The sequence below is a fragment of the Pituophis catenifer genome, unplaced genomic scaffold (genome assembly GCF_029215685.1).
Source record: "Pituophis catenifer annectens isolate HBS135680 unplaced genomic scaffold, rPitCat1.0.hap2 SCAF_8, whole genome shotgun sequence".
Taxonomy (NCBI): domain Eukaryota; kingdom Metazoa; phylum Chordata; class Lepidosauria; order Squamata; family Colubridae; genus Pituophis; species Pituophis catenifer.
In genome coordinates this window covers 57,086,121-57,103,867 of record NW_027256888.1, presented here as the reverse complement: position 1 = coordinate 57,103,867, position 17,747 = coordinate 57,086,121, and the positions used below count along the sequence as shown (strand labels likewise).

Here is a 17,747-nt window from a genome sequence, read left to right as displayed (position 1 = left end):
TCCCAAAGTAGAGAAACAACAACTTTACTGAACTCTCACAGTAGCGGCACAGGCCTAGTAATTTAGGTAAAAACCTCTTTTAGTGTACTGTACTCCGTTTTCTATTTTCCTAAGCTACTATAATTATTCTAATTATTATTATTATTATTTTCTCTCCCTCCCTCTTGTGGGGAGAATAAGAAGAAGAATTAGGTATGTTCACTGCTTATTTATAAAAATAATGAAGGTGGGATAATCTATATAAAGAAAAATGTAAATGTCCGTTTGTACATAATCGCACATCTCCGAAAGTTCTTCACCGATTGCTTTCAAATTTTGACACAACGTTGCATCTGACTACGGGCATGTTTATATATACTTATATTATATACATGTCACACCTGTGACAGGTAAAAACATGAAAAACATTGGAAAACATTGATATTGCCAAACATTGAAAAACACTGAAAAACAGCGCCATCTGCTGGACGTATAACCAACATGGCAGCCTCCCAGCCCTGATTACGCTCAACAGATTTCTGCTCCTTATATTTAAATTCTCCATATTGCTTCCAAGAAACTGTGCATTTGGAAGGCAGACACGACCAAGGGCCATATCCTGCCACCAGGCTCGGCAGGAAGGCAGCCGGCTCCCTGCCGGGAAGCCCTCACAGCTGGCGCTTCTAGGGCTGGGTGGGGCCCGCCCGAGCCTGGCTCTGACCTTCCCCTCCCCCGGCCGCCCCGCAAACTAGCCTCGCCCACCGCTGCTGCCCATCCCCCTCGCCAGCCACTCTCGGGATGAATATGTTCAAAACCTGATATATTAAGGGGTTGTTGTTTTTTAGCACATTGATTACAAATGAAAGCATTTCAAACATGCAAGTAGTCTCTGGTTAAGAAAGACTTCCCTATCTCTGTCCTGTACTTAGGACTACTTATTACTAAAAATTGAGAATGGCATTATCTTCCCTGAAGCCAATGAAGCTGTACAATGTTTCGGGAACTGCTAAAAACAAGCTGTATATTAAAAAAAACACTTAGCTTCAGTGGTTCCTGAAAGAATTGTGCGGCTTCAATGCTTTGTTGGCTTAGGAAGGACCGCACCATCTGCTACTGATATTTTTAGTGATGGGCAGCCTGTTTTTATCTAGGGGTTGTCCTTAAGTCAGAGGTTCTTACCCTGGGGACTGCCTATATTAATATCACTTCTTTCCACAATTTTATATCAGAATCGTGATACACATGACCCCACAAATTAAAGATGAACATATATTTTAATAAGCTTAGTAAAACAAAATTTCCAAAAATACATTTTAGTTTGTAAGACGGATTCCTGAAAAAAGAAAAAGGAAAAAAGCAGTTTGAAAGACAGGTAAGATTTCAACTGTTGGTACCGAGATAAATAGGATGTCCTATTTAAAAATAAATGTAGTCCATTTTAAAAAAAGCTTCTTCCCTAGGATTAACAACAACAACAAAAACAACCTCAAGAAAGGTTGAAAGGAATGCAATATAAATGGACAGAAAATGTTTCTGCATGCCAGTATGGTTATTATTTTTTTTAAAATCGGGATGAAAATAAAATTATAGCTTTCTCCTCTGTCACAGAGTTGCTTTGTTTCTTTCTTTAAGTTTCTAAAAAGAACACTTATAGAAAAAAATAAAATGAAGGAAATTTTCATACAGTATATAAGCATATGACTACAAATAGGGTTCTTGAAAGGAAGAAGTTACAGGTGTCCACAACTGGGACTGGGCTTGCCTTCTTAAGTCAGTGTGGTCATAAAGTGAATGTGATCTGACCGCATTAACTTACAACAGCAATTCCAGAACTCTGCATTGTTGTTGTTAACAGAGAATCACATATCATTCAGGGATAACCCACCTCAATCCAAGCCATTCCAGGCTTGGCCCCTCCCAGCCCCAGGGCTCGCTAACAGACTGGCTCTAACTACCCCCCCCACCTATCTCCCCCCCACCCATCTCTACCCTTTTGGCTGCCCTGCAGGCTGCTTGGCAGAGTGGCAAGCGGTCTCAAAACTACAGAGCTCCAGGGCTGCTTACAGTGTCCCAGGAAACCCCAGATATCCCAGCAACCATTCATTCACCCAGCTGCCTTCTCTTCCAGTTCTCCAGACTCTCACCTTTACATTTAGCTCCCATGGCCAAAGCAGAAGCACCTCCCTGTCTTTGCGGTCTCCTTTTTGAATCCAGCTTCTCCTGCAAACATTTCCCACATCTACAGCAGTGCCAGCAAACCTTCATTCCCCCAGCTATCTTCTCTCCCAGTTCCATGCACCGACCTTTAACTTTTTGCTGTCTTCTTTTCAGACACAACTTCTCCAGCTTCTGTCTTCAGAAATCTGTTGTCTCCAGAATGACTTGTTCCAAAGATAGCGCAGCTTTTCAAAAGCTGTGATATCTTTGGAAATCTGTGCTGTCTTTCCAAAGGCACTCTGAAGAGAGCTCAAGTTTACAAAGAGAGCCCTGTCTTCAGAAAGAAGGAAAAACAGTAGGAAAGTGGGAGACATTTACCAGAGAAGTTGGGTTCAAAGAAGCAGTTCTTACTCAAGTTCCATGCTAGTATAAAAACTAGGGCTGTAACAAAGGCATTATATTCTCAGATGACATGATGCTTTGGTCTCCACTATAGTCAAAAGTAATAATAAATAAGGGGACATGGTGGCTCAGTAGCTAAGGTGCTGAGGTTGTCGATTGAAAGGTCAGCAGTTCAGCAGTTCAAAACCCTAGTGCCGCATAATGGGGTGACCTCCCGTTACTTGTCCCAGCTTCTGCCAACCTAGCAGTTCGAAAGCACGTAAAAAATGCAAGGAGAAAAATAGGAACTACCTTTGGTGGGAAGGTAATAGCATTCCATGCGCCTTTGGCATTCAGTCATGCCTATCACATAACTAGAGGAGAAGATACCTTTAAATGTCAACCTCTTACACAGCATGTAGTGTTCTGCAAATTGTATTTATTTGGACTGTACATCTTTGACAGTTTTCAGTTGTTTGTCCATTACACCATCATATGAAATCAAGTATGTTCTGTATCTCAAGCTGGTAAATTAATAATTACCTGATATGAAAATATTCCATGAGATGAGGTATTTATAAATAATGAACTTTCAAAACTGCCTTCTTCTACTGGAAGAAAAAGTACTCTGAAATAAATTTTTCCCATTGCTGGAATCACCTACAAATAAAATAAAAAGCATCTGATGTTCAAAATATTAAATTGCCATTAAATTATTACAGACTTATAAATTACAAAGAGACAGCCATTACTTCTTTCCTCTACTATGATAAAACTAGCCAAAATACACTCATTTGCACATCATCAAATCTAGAACCAACTCCCAGAAATATTACACTGTCCTTCTATAACCCGTAGGAAAATTATTGTCTTCCAAGTATCATAAAGAGCCATGGTGGCACAGTTGTTAGAATGCAGTATTGCAGGCTAACTCTTGCCAACTGCCATCAGTTTGATCCTGATGGGCTCAAGATTGACTCAGTCTTCCATCCTTCTGGTATCAGTAAAATGAGGACCCAGACTGTTGGGGACAATATGCTGACTTTGTAAACCACTTAGAAAGGGCTGTAAAGTATTGTGAAGTGGTATATAAGTCTAAGTGCTATTGCTATAATAGTGGTGTTCTATTATCTGGGCTTCAATATGCTATAGTTTGTATTAATCATGCTTTGATAAACCAGTATAGGTAGGTTACCCATAACGCTAAGCTATAAATCATTTTTATGAATAACAGTGGCCAAGTTTACACACATAGCTAAACCAATGTTTAGATTATGGCTAAGCATTGGGGCACAAATTCAGCCACTAGCTATTCTCACATACAGCTATTAATTACTGACATAATGCCTTTTCATAATGGATACATTCACACATTACTCCAGGCTAAAAACTGATGATATTACACCTGAATACAAAATCCATTTTAAAGGGATTTAAATGGATTTCATGTGGCATTAAATGGCAGTGATTAGTATTATATTACATATCCTCTTCTCATTCCTCTTGGCTTGTTCCTACTTTATAATTGTAAGTCATACTTGTAAGGTCTGGATGAAATGGAAAGCTACAATCTGTCACAAATTAGTAAAACTACAACTAGAACAAACTAGAGATTACAATTAACAGAGAATTAACAGAAGACGAAAACTCAGTTCCAATTTACAAATACAGAATGAAGCAAAATATTTTAACATTGGACATATTGAAGGATATATTTGAACAATGGTCTGAGAAGTTGATTTTAAGAGTGGCAGCCTCTACAAACAGACTGTGTTTAAAAGATGCTACAGAAGAGGAACAAATATTAGCTGACTTGATTGAGAGTGATTTAAAGGTGGATTTAAAAATGACATGGAAAAAGATGTTACACAAGTCCGATTGATGTATTAATAATTAAAAGAGGTGTATAAAGCTTTGATTAAGGTTAAAAGAGATACATTGCTATCTCTAGTAACCCTTAATAGACTTTTGCTGATCAGGACTGAAACAATGAAGCTATAAGGATTTGTTTATAGATAAAGAGATGGGATACGGGAAAAAGATATCATTTGTTTTATTTTAAGAATAGGTGATAAACTACTGAAATTATTTATACTTTTGATGAAAAGGAAAGTCCCTCTTTCTCTCTCTCTCTCTCTTTCTTTCTCTCTCACACACACAAAGATGACATTTTAACATTAAGGATGTGATGCAAAAACCTCTATGGAAATGAGTTCACATTTCCATATACTTGTTTTATGTTGACTGATGCCCTTCAACAGCAACTGAATCTGCAACATAATACAAACCACCCTTGAAATCAGGTCAACTTTAGAGTAATTTGTGATAAGATGGGGATAGCGAGGAAGCACTGTAGGGAAAAAAAATTAAGATGCCTAAATGTTCAAATTGATCATGGATGCAAACTGTAGAAATGGTGGTGGACTTTAGGAGAAACGCTTCCATACTACCACCTCTTACAATACTAGACAACACAGTATCAACAGTAGAGACCTTCAAATTTCTAGGTTCTACCATATCTCAAGACCTAAAATGGACACCTAACATCAAAAATGTCATCAAAAAAGCACAACAAAGAATGTTCTTTCTGCATCAACTCAGAAAGCTCAAACTGCCCAAGGAGCTGCCAATACAGTTCTACAGAGAAATTATTGAGTCTGTCATCTGCACCTATATAACTGTCTGGTTTGGTTCTGCAACCCAACAAGACAGACACAGACTTCAGACGATAATTAGAACTGCAGAAAAAACAATTACTACCAACCTGCCTTTCATTGAGGACCTGTATACTGCACAAGTCAAAAAGAGGGCTGTGAAAATATTTACAGACCCCTCACATCCTGGGCATAAACTGTTTCAACTCCTACCCTCAAAACGATGCTATAGAGCACTGCACACCAGAACAACTAGACACAAGAACAGTTTTTTCCTGAACGCCGTCACTCTGCTAAACAAATAATTCCCTCAACACCGTCAAGCTAGTTACTAAGTCCGCATTGCTATTACTCTTCTCATCGTTCCTATCACCCATCTCCTCCCACTTATGATTGTTATAACTGTAACCTTGTTGCTGGTATCCTTAAGATTTATATTGACCGTTTCCTAATATGATTTGATTGCTTATTTGTTCCCTATGACTACCATTAAGTGTTGTACCTTATGATTCTTGATGAAGGTATCTTTTCTTTTATGTACACTGAGAACGTATGCACCAAGACTAATTCCTTGTGTGTCCAATCACACTTGGCCAATAAAGAATTCTATTCTATTCTATTCTATTCACTCCTTATACTTTGAGAGGAAGTTCCAGATTAGTTTGGCTTCAAAAAAGCATGATAAATTGCAAAATAAATTTTATTTTGCAAAAAGAAAACATGGAGCCAGCAAACCATATTTTAAATATTTCATTAAAGCAGCTGGTTATCAGCTTGTGTTAAGGTTTAGCCCACTGAGCATAAAAGGAGGAACCTTACAGATATATAGACCTTGATCTCACATCAGCTCTGCAGTTTCATGTACAAGTTGCTTTATGTTTCAAGACTTGAATCACATTTCAAACTTGCTATTTGCATTCTGTGTGCATTCACATCATGTACTTTATAACAGGAAAAATATTAAGTTTTACAAAAAGGAGGGGGGAAACTTTGTGGTATGTTCCCCCAAATGAGCCAGAACCCAGTAACATGTTGTCAACTTACCTTTATTTTTTAAAGGATGTGATCTAATCATGCAAAATTATAAATATACTTCTTGGTTATCTTGGTATCTTTTAACAGGTTTTAAATCAGAAATATTTCAGTTCTTTCACAGAGGAGTGTGTCTATTTATTAATACAAACTGAGCCAAAGCCACAACTTTATGTCTTAAGACTGAGTCAGTGATTTAACCACCAGAGCCTCAAATGGCCTTCAAGACAAGAGTTTCTAGGAAAGTGATATCCTTGCACATATAGCACCACATAAAAGAAGAGTTAGTACTTCAGCTTTTAATAATGTGGTTGTTGCACACATAGGTATCCTAGCTACAACTTGTGTTATTGTGTTAGAAACTTTTTGTACTTGAGTGCAGTTTGGGGATTGAAATTTTCAGGAGACATAAAATTCAGACTGGTTTCAGGTGTTTCAGTATGATAAAATAGCACTAATGCATAAAGACTTCATTGTGCACGTAATCCTCGATTTACTATTGTTTGACAAAGTTACAATGGCCTCAGAAAAAGTGACTTATGACCTAAACTCGCATTTACAACCGTTGCACTACCCCCACAGTCATGTGATTGCAATTTAGGTACTTGGCAACTGGCTTGAATTTATGATTATGCATTTTCTATTAAATGACTGGTATTCTAAAATTCCAGAAAAGTGACTAAATTATTGTGATATAACAATTATTGTTAGAAGTCACTGGACCAAAGTTTCTCTTATAAATGGACTATACTGAATGCTTTATTAAAATTTTTGTATGTTGTATGTAAACATACATTAGTAAAATATAAAAGAATATTTAAATATTATGTACACTTGATAAAACATTTTATTTGCAACTCTGCATTTTACAAGCAATGTTTCCTCTCTTTTGCAAATATTTGCTTCAGACAAAATGATAGAAATGATAGGATGATTCTGAATGATAGAAAAGAGGATTTTTTTTCTACCAAGGAATGAAAAAAATATATCGGCTTCAATGTATTCCCTCTTCCAATTTAATATTGTAAGTCACCCAGAGGTAAGATGGTGGTGAATAAGTTTATTAAATAAAATAAAATTTAAAATATGACAACAGCAAGTTAATGTGACCCTCTTTTCCGATATGAATAGATGTAACTTGTAAGGTGGTTCTCCTCCCTCCTCTCTGACCGTTCGCAGTTTGTGTTGGCAGGGGGGCAGAGGTCGACCTCGAGGCACCTTATTTGTGGGGTGCCGCAAGGGTCAGTCCTCTCACCCCTTCTGTTCAACATTTATGTAAAACCGCTAGGCGATATCATCCATGGTTTTGGGGTGAGTGTTCATCAATATGCTGATGACACACAGCTATACATCTCCACCCCAGACCACCCCAATGATGCCCTTGCTGTGATGTTCCATTGCCTGGAGGCCGTGCGGATCTGGATGGGGAGAAACAAGCTCAGACTCAACCCCTCCCAAGACCGAGTGGCTGTGGCTTCCGGCGTCCCGGTATAGTCAGCTAGTACCATCACTGACAATAGGGGATGAGATCTTGCTCCCCACAGAGAGGGCCCGCACCTTGGGTGTCCTCCTGGATTCACGGTTATCTTTAGAAGATCATTTGACGGCTGTGGCCAGGGGTGCCTTTTATCAGGTTCGCCTGATCCGCCAGTTGCGTCCCTTTCTGGATCGGGACGCCTTGCGCACGTTCACTCATGCCCTAGTTACCTCCCGTATGGACTACTGTAATGCTCTCTACATGGGGCTCCCCTTGAAAAGCACCCGGAGGCTCCAAATGGTCCAGAACGTAGCCGCGCGGGTGATTATGGGCGCAGCTCGTTACGCCCATGTAACACCTCTCCTACGCGAGCTGCACTGGCTCCCGGTGGTCTTCCGGGTGCGATTCAAGGTGTTAGTTATCACCTTTAAAGCGCTCCATGGCTTAGGACCTGGGTACCTACGAGACCATCTTTTGCCACCAATAGCCTCCCACCGACCAGTTCGTTCTCACAGGGAGGGACTACTCAGGGTACCGTCAGTCAAATTATGTCGACTGGCGACTCCCAGGGGGAGGGCCTTCTCTGTGGGGGCTCCAACCCTTTGGAATGAACTGCCCCCGGAGATACGGAATATCCCTGATCTCCATGCTTTCTGCCGTGCCCTCAAGACCCTGATGTTCCAACAGGCGGGGCTAAACATACGAACATGTGAATGATTTTTTAAATGTTATCTAATTCTGGGTTTTATTTAATTGACCAAACTAAGTAATAATTTTAATTAGCAACTTTATGATGTTTGTGTGTCTATATTTTTCTTGACTGTACACCGCCTTGAGACCTACGGAAGAAAGGCGGTATAGAAATATAATAAATAAATAAATAAATAAATTTGTTAATTATAAATTGATTGCGTGCTTACAAATATAAGCACTGCCATTTTGGCAAAAACTTGCATGCTACTGCAACATAAATTTCAAAAATATATTAAAATACTCACTCTGCTATGAGCAGGGGACACATGAAAATGCCTAGTTGTTGTAAACACTGAATTCACTAGAATGTCTCTATCCTTATTAGGGTTGTAAGCATAGAGCATTTTAGCTTTGGGCAGCCCCAGTAACCTAAGGAAACAAGAAAAGGTGAAATAGGAAGACAGTGCTAGAACGATAGATCTTTCTTTTTGCTCCAACTCAGTTTCAACGCTACAGAATTATATTCCACAAAAATAACATTATTTTTAACACAATTTGAAAAAAGATAATTTTGCAATAACTAAAAACATAGTATCAATGCCATGGTTTACAATGACACAAATTCTTCTTTCCTAGTATTGTGGCTCTCTCAATATTTGTTGATTTCAATGTATTATCCAAATATTGTTCTCATTTGCTTTTCAAAGCAGAATCAAACCAGAAGAGTATTGCTTGAATATGCTGAATTGGGTTTTAGGATAAGGACAAACTATGGCTGAAATTAGCAGAGACTCAATATAGTAACAATACATGAGCCTTGCCTTGATCACATCATAACAAACCATGGTTTCATATAACACTACATCTATGACATAAGTAGGTAAACAATGTAGATTAAAAAGCAAGTTAATACAGCTGTTTTACATATTCCTCTTAAGAGCTATAATTATTTTAAAAGTTAGCTAATATGCTGCTTCTTTCACAATTTAAAAAAGTATTTGGTATTTGTCCATTATTTATTTTTCTTTTCATAATTACCCTGAAAGTATTGATGCATCTTATATAATAATTGTAATGAGAAATGAAATGAGACAAAAGGCTCTTTTCTTGAAAATATTATTTTGGTATTATATATTATTTTGCCTTTATTCTGAAAAAGTGCAAAATACTCACTGCATTCCAAAATGGAGAATAGAAGGATGAAAATGAAGAATCTTTCCATCAGGCATTTTTGCAGAAAACCTGAAAAAGAATATAGCAATAACTGCAGGATCTTATTAGATAAGAGAATATATAAACACTCCTTCAATTAAATGTGTAGCATGCTAAAGTCCCAAAGCCTCTGCTCCAATGGGGGAAAAAGATCACTGAACTATACTGACTCTCAGCCTCCCAACTTGGTACAAAGCAAAAAGACATTTCAGATTCATCAGCAAGATAGTAGAGGTTCAAGAGAGTAAGCAGGGCTCTGCACACCGTGTCTCATCAGTTTCTAGTGTAGCTCACCCATTCAGCAGTATCAGCACCATATTCTGATATTTACTTCTCTACATCTCTCAAAAAGTGACTCTTTTGAAAGTTTATTTCAAAAGTATTTTTGAAATATCTTTTTTTTATCTTCACATGAGAAAACTTGCCCAACTCTCAGAAGCTTCTATTTCAGATAAAGCAGTGCTTCTCAACCTTCCTAATGCCGCGACCCATTAATACAGTTCCTCATGTTGTGGTGACCCCCAACCAGGGGTGGGTTCTAAAATTTTTTACTATCGGTTCTGTAGGTGTGGCTTATTTTGTGGGCGTGGCTTGGAGGTCATGTGACTGGGTGGGCGTGGCTAGCTGGTCATGTGATCGGGTGGCCACGGCTATGTGTATAGGGACTACTCAGAGGGCTGAAAAAAGTCATTTCTGACAGCTCCTCGCACTTTTGACCATCCTCACATTTATGCCCGTGCAGCATTCCTAACAACCATGTCACTCATTTCACAACTGCTTCTCTTCACCATGGTGATAAGATAGGGCAAAAAACATAAAATGTGAGGACAGTCATAAATTCGAGGACCGGTCAAAAGTGCGAGGACCAGTCAAAAATAACTTTTTCAGCCCTCTGAGTAGTCCATGTGGTCCATGGTAGTCCATGGTAAGCGATGGGCGATCCAACAGAGGCAGAAGGTGAGGGTGAGTAAAGACGTGGGGGGGCGAGAGAGGGCTTTGGCGACCCCTGTGAAATGGCTGTTTGACCCCCAAAGGGGTCGCGACCCCCAGGTGGAGAACCGCTGAGATAAAGAATAATTTTTAATTGCACATAGCTTATCCAAAAATTTACACTGAAGTCAGGACCTAGTTTTAATCACAATGCCCAAGGCAGCACATGTTACCAAGTTTTTTAGTTTTCTTCCATGTATTCATTTACATAATATCTATTCCCCACAGCTTTCTACACACCTTTGAATCAGTTTTTGTCCATGAATCAGCTTCTAAGAACAGAAGCCTACAGCTATATTATTTTCAATGTATGCAATCAGCAGCACAACTTTATTACAATTTTAATCATAGAAACACATAGTACTGATGCAGACAGTATATTTCAAAGTCAGATGTAACATAAAAATTCAGCTTAAGATAACTGCTCTTATAGTTGTAATCTGTTTTGTCGTTGGCGTTGCCATATAACCTTGCCCATATTAACGGAATTGGTCTAAAACCTTAATTCTTCTGATCTTGTATTTCATAATACTTAGACTGACAGATCCAATTGTTACACATATATCTGCTTTTACAGCTACCTGTACGGCTAGATAAGAATATGAGCAGTGAAACTGAATGTTTTCCTTGGAAAACCGGCAACCATTTCATTTGCTGTCTTCAACGCCGCTTGTAATCACCCCAAGGCCTGCTATGCTGCCTCACTATGGCAGAGTGAAGGGTGTTGCTGAGTGGAGTGAATAAAAAGCACTGGGAGTGTACATATTTTCAACAGGATTATCCAAGGCATGAAGCTCATCCAGCTGCCCAGCTACAGAAAACTAGAGATGACTTTGAAGTAACAACGTGATACAGCAAAACGTGAATTAACTCTGGGAAGAAAAGAAAGTGATACTCAGAAATCTGAAGAAATAATGCCTTGATTCTGGATCAAGAAAGGGAAAATGCTGAAGGCTTTCAAGATTCTGTTACTATAACAACAAAGCAGAGTTCCAATATTTCTTGTCCATTTCCTGATCTGGCCTACTTGGAAGGCTGACACCAGCTAAAAGAAGCAGATATCTATGTTACGTTGCAGTGTTATATGATGGTGTGTGAAATATAGAGATAAAGACCATTCTACTGACAATGGCAAAGGCATAATTTTATATTTGTCAGGAAAACCACAATGGTAAAACTACATGGGTAGACAAGATAAAGCTATTGATAATATAATTTTGGACAACGAGCCTTTCAGATCAGATGGCACTAGGTATGCTACTAAAAAAGAGCTGAGAACTTCTCAGAATTGTTTCTGGTGTGGCTTTCCAGATAGCAAGTTAAAGAGAATAAAATCTGAAGTTGTAAAAATAGAAGTACTGTAGGAACATGGAATGTGAGCTGCATAAAGACAGGAAAGGTCAACACAGTGAAAGACGAAATGAATTTACTGCACTCTGACATCTTTGCATCAGAGAACTGCAATGGCCTGGAATGGGACACTTAGAAAATCGTACTGCTTACTACTCAAAAGATAATAAGCAAAGAAGTGATTGCACTGTTTTTAAAGTTATAAAAGATAAAGCAAAGACAATATTTGGGTACAGTGTAATAAATGGACAGAATAAAATCAGTTAGGTCTTTTAGACAACCAGTCTATGTGACAGGCTGGGCATGTTTATGCTCTAATCACTATTGCAGAAGAAGAGGCTGACAAGGTTTATGGTCAAGTTCAATCTGAAATTGACAGAACATGCAAGTAAGATGTGCTGCTTTTGCTTGGGGACTTGAATGCCAATGATGAAAACAGCAAGGCAAGAATGTTATTGGACTGTACATACAGCAAACAAATGAAAACAGGAAAACAACTTATCAGTTTTTGCCAATTCAATGGTGTCTCTGTTGCTAACAGTCTTCAAACAACAAAAATGACACCTACACACATAGATATCATCACATAATACACAAAAAAATCAGACAGACTATATTACTACTAAAAGGAGATAGAAGAATTTAGTTACAACAACAGATGTGGCCAGAGGCTGACTGGAATCAGGGTGGATAAAAATCAATGGTTTTTTTAAAGAAATAAAAAAAATCAGATTTTTTTGATTTAAATTGGATTTTTTTGATTTGTATCGAATTTATTTTAATAAAAAAATTTTGGGGTAAAAATCTATCGTAAGATAGTTTTCTATTTAAGATACATAAATAATTTAGTTTATTCAGCATGAAATGGAGCTTAGTTATGTAGCATGAGGCTGTATATTCTGCAACACTGGGACTATCGGTGAGTCAACAGTGGGTCAAAGGAGTAGCAGAGATGACAGTTGCTCTTTAAAAATTATGATCTAAATCGAGTTGATTTAAATCAAGCCTTTTTACTAGTGATTTAAATCATGATTTAAATTGTGATTTAAATCAACTCGATTTAAATCAAATCCACCCTGACTGGAACTGACCATGAACTGCTCATATGAAAGTTCTAAGTTAAGGTAAAGTAGAACAAAGCCAACCATTTTCCACAATGTGATCTTGGACTTGTATGAGTTTTATACTTCAGCTTTTTTAATGTTATAAACTGCCCAGAGTCACCGTGTCCATTATAAATGATAAATAAATAAATTTTCAACAAATACATCAGGAATTAGAGAGCCAGTGTGGTGTGGTGCTTAAGGCATCACGTTAGTAATGAAAGAAGACCATGAGCTGTAGTCCCACCTTGGGAACAGAGCCAGTTGGGTGACATGGGCAAGTCACTCTTAGTCCTAGGAAAGAGAAACGGCAAACCACTTACAAAAAGCCTTGCCGTAAAAACTGCAGGACTAGTCTAAGCTATTGCCACAAGTCAAAACATGACTCAAAGGCACAAAAAAAATGAAATGAGATGAAATAGACAGCCAAACAGGCTCCAACAGAGGCAACTGCAGATCCAGTGATACCCACAGCTGTAACTTTGCCTAACTCTATCTTAACATGATATCCAAACCAAAGTGGGTTAATTCCATTTAGAGAATGAAGTTGAAATGAAATTATAAAATTAACATTCAGCCACAACTGGAGCTGTCCCTAAGTCATCAGCTGTCCTGGTCATAAGAACAGCCAGTTGACCCAAGGGGAAAGCCAACACTAGCGTGAGATTATTAGTATCCCAGAATTATGGACAAAGTAAACTCATTATATAAATAAGACAAATCTAAACATAAAATCCATTAAAATATACTAACAATATACTTTACACACACACATATATAAACGAATTAACTGCGGATAGAATTTTAACAGGCTTTTAAAAATAAAATTTCAAGAATACCTTTTATTAGCATGTGCATGTTGTAAGGGGTTATTAGGACGAAGCCAGCTCTTTGCTCCATTCTCTGACTTTATATACTGAACATCGTATCTATATGTGGAGCACTTAGGTCAAAAGTCCATGCAATCTGCATTGACATCTTTTATCCCAAAGGAGATTGTATATGCAAATCCAGCTTAACCTTTGTTTGGTAACACAAAGGCTTATGTTTTAATACACAGATGTAGCCCCATGGAATGACCTGGGATAATCTAGATCCAAATAGCCATAAATATTCTCCAAATAAAAGGGTTACTTTTAAAGGAAAAAAAAAAGAGTTTGGCCCTATTCTATGCACACTGAGGATATCTCTGTTATAAAGAAGAGAAATGCAATTAAAGAAGAGAAGAAGGAAACACAATTTGAAGCAATAGGAAGTAAAATGTCATTACACCTGGCCACATTTTTATACGTTATATATACATTATATATTAGTACAATCCAATTCCTAGTCTTAAATAAATAATGTAAACTAGATTTTGCAATTATATAAAGGATCTGTCAATGTAGGTAACTTGTTTCCAGGGCAGCCCTGTGGGCCAGATCCAGCCTGCAGGCCTCGAGTTTGACACCCCTCCTCTAATCCATCTAATATAAAACCAGTCCTTCTATGCAAATATATTGTTTTGTAAGTTTAAAGTCAACTACATCTTAAACAGAATTTAGATAGATCAAAACTCAAATTAATTTTGAAAGAAATGGATTACAAAGAGTAATCCTTCTGGTCAGAAACTCTTAACACTATAGGAAAAAGGGTGAGGGAAAACACTATAAATGGAAACACTGCAACAGAAATCAAACTGGCACCGAAGAACAGTAGTTAATGGCAACAAAACATATATGTCATGGGTCAAAGAGTTGGTCAAACAGAAGTCTTTCAAATCTATTCTATTGCTACTTGTCTTGAACAGAATTTTGAAAATAGCAAACAGTACAGTATTGTAAAGCATTTCAACAGTGTTATTCAAGATGGCATATACTTTAAAAGTGACACTTGATGTTAATCTTTTCTTGTCTTAGTAGACTAAGCAAGATCTAAAATCCAAAATGAAGTTCTAACCAACCTGAAAATATAGTACTGCAATTTTGTAGTCCACAAATGTAGCAGAAGGCTGACACTGAAGATTTTATTTAACTGATTTCTTATTTTTAATTTCTTTAAATGTTATTCTGCCTATCAATTCCAATATTCATTTTTATGAACAATCTTTATTACTTCTAAAATTAGAATATGAAATATAACTTTTAATCACAAAACTACATGCTATATAAATTAGTTTTGTTTTACCAAAACTTCAAATCATACATCTTTCACAAATGCACAGAGATCTAATCTTGATTAGCCATTTGAACCAAATATCTCATATACTTAGTTCATGTTAAATATTGCTTATGAAAGTATGTATTTCAAATCATGGCGAAGTATAATTAAAATTACTTCCTTAAATAAGGAAATAAGGTAATGTAAAAATTCTTTTTTAACATTAGGCAACCACCTGAATAATCAATGGTCCTGAAAATAAAAAAATACAAAACAAGTAAAATAAAAAATAGTTGTTATATTCTAATAAATTTAAGGCAGATGACAAAATGCAACACAATTGAATTACAAGAGATTTCAAACAGATATAACTGAACCAATATAGATGCAATAAACATTAGAAACTATAAAAGATCTTAATTAGCACATATAAAATGAAGAACTTCAGTACAGAATGTTAGAATGTTAGAGTTGGAAGGGACCTTGGAGGACTTCTAGTCCATCTCTATACCATTCTGAACAAACGGCTGTCCAATTTCTTCTTAAAAACCTCCAGTGTTGGAGCACCCAAAACTTCTGAAGAGAAAACATTCCACGGATTAATTGTTCTCACTATGAGGAAATGTCTCCTCAATTCCAATTATCAAATTTTCTCTTTGATAAGTTTCCATCTGTTACTTCTTGTCTTGCCCTCATGTGAAGAATAGGTTGTCCCCCTCTTCTTTGTATTTGTCTATCAAATATTGGAAGACTGCTATTGTGTCACTCCTAGTCTTTATCTTCATTAAATTAGACATACTCAGCTCCTGTAACCATTTATCATATGTTTCAGCCTCCAACCTTACTGTTCTTTTTTGCTCCTTTCAGAGTCAATGCTGATAGAAATTTAGATATGGACTATCTGTCCTTCAGTTGGCTCTGAAATCCCACAAGGTGTAGAAGGCTTGGCTGCCAGGAGTGAGGGCTTCCACAAAGACCCAGTAAAGTTAGTGGGAGATTGGAAGATTTTTTAAAAATTTATATTTTGATATAAATTTATCAAATTCACATTTCCAAAATGTATATAGCAACCAGAAAACAATTGCTGTTTGTCCATATTTAAAAATTCTACATCCAACAAATGCATCTACAGGAGGAGAAAATACAGATTATGAATTGGTTATACTAGCAGAACTAAGCATGATCCTATATATGGTTTGGTGCTTTCTAAAAAAATAAATAAAATAAAAACTAACTTGTGCAATTTTGGGATATAAAAATAGATATTGGGAACTGAAAGAAAATAAAATTGACAAATTTGTACATTTCTAAAGATGGACACATGATTTCAGGGTTTATTTAACAGAAGGATGGGAAAATATATGGGGAAAGGTCTTTTACATCAAATTATTTATTTAGCAAATAAGATTATGTCAGCATTTTTAAAATTCTGCCCTCTTCAAATTGTTTTTGCATTATCAAAGAAGACAGCTGGAAAAATAAATAGAGCTGAGGGATAAAGAAAGACAAAGTTTGAGATCAAATATGAAGGAAGCAAGCATTACAGGTAAAATAAAAGGGACGTTTGGAAGTTGTCTTGTCAGCAGATATAGTAATCAAACTTTCCATTTGTTCTTCTAAATAGCTACCCATATTGGAATGAAGTCAACAGCAACTGGGAAGTATTTTGAAGGAATATCTTAAATTTAGAAACATCTTCATAAAGTATGGGGTATAATGCAGAAACTGCATGGGGCAATGGATCTAGAGACGGAGAAAACTAAAAATAATATTGAACATCAGAACACCAAATATGGTGCAGCCTTCCACCAGCTAACCAAATGACAGCACAACATTCCCGAAAGAGCCCTGGAAGTCTAATTTTGCTCTTAAAATATACTCTTAAAATACTGAGTGTTCTGGCAGAGCAAGACACATTCCCCCCCCCCTTTTTTTGGTCCCAGGTTATTTGGCTAGTGAATTTGTGAAAGCCTGCTTACATTTGTGATAGATCTCTACATATCCTGCTGCAGTCTGTTCCAGCTCCTTTTTCACGAATCATCTACTGAATCCTTGAGAAGGATTGTATACCAATAGTTTCTGTTACTATAAAATCATAATGAATACAGGTAGTCCTAGACTTATGGCCACAGTTGTTACGTTAGTAACACGGTTGTTTAATGAATCTGACTTTGCTTGTCAGAAGGCCACAAAAGAGGGACCCTGTGACCCTGCAACCATCATATATATGAGCCAGTTGCCAAATTTTGATTACGTGACCATGGGGATGCTGCAATGGTCCTAAGTGTGAAAAATAGTCGTAAGTCACTTTTTTCAGTGCTGTTGTAACTTCAAACGGTCACTAAATGAACAGTTGTAAGGCAAGGATTATCTGTACTTATTTTTCATGCAGAGGAAGGCAAAAGAATGTACACTCTCACCCTAAAACAACACAGGGTAGAGAAACAGGACAGGACAATCTTTTTTTAACCTAGCACCTATCAGATATTATGCACTTCCATAGCCCATATTCAAGCTACCAAAGTCAAAGGTTGGAGATGACTGGAAAAATAGCGCAACAGATCAAATTAACTTAATATT

The 17,747-nt window shown here is 37.1% G+C and overlaps 1 protein-coding gene across 4 annotated transcripts in view; it reads right to left on the bottom strand.

Annotated features, from left to right (window-relative positions):
- TMEM131L (transmembrane 131 like) overlaps positions 1-17,747 on the bottom strand; it is a 75,797-nt gene that overhangs the window by 35,421 nt on the left and 22,629 nt on the right. For all 4 annotated transcript variants that reach the window (XM_070949204.1, XM_070949203.1, XM_070949202.1 and 1 more), the window contains exons 4-6: positions 9,547-9,615; positions 8,679-8,802; positions 3,061-3,177 (exon numbers count right to left, since the gene is read on the bottom strand). In XM_070949204.1, coding sequence (XP_070805305.1) covers positions 3,061-3,177; positions 8,679-8,802; positions 9,547-9,615 — 310 coding nt within the window. The remainder of the gene's footprint in view (positions 1-3,060; positions 3,178-8,678; positions 8,803-9,546; positions 9,616-17,747) is intronic.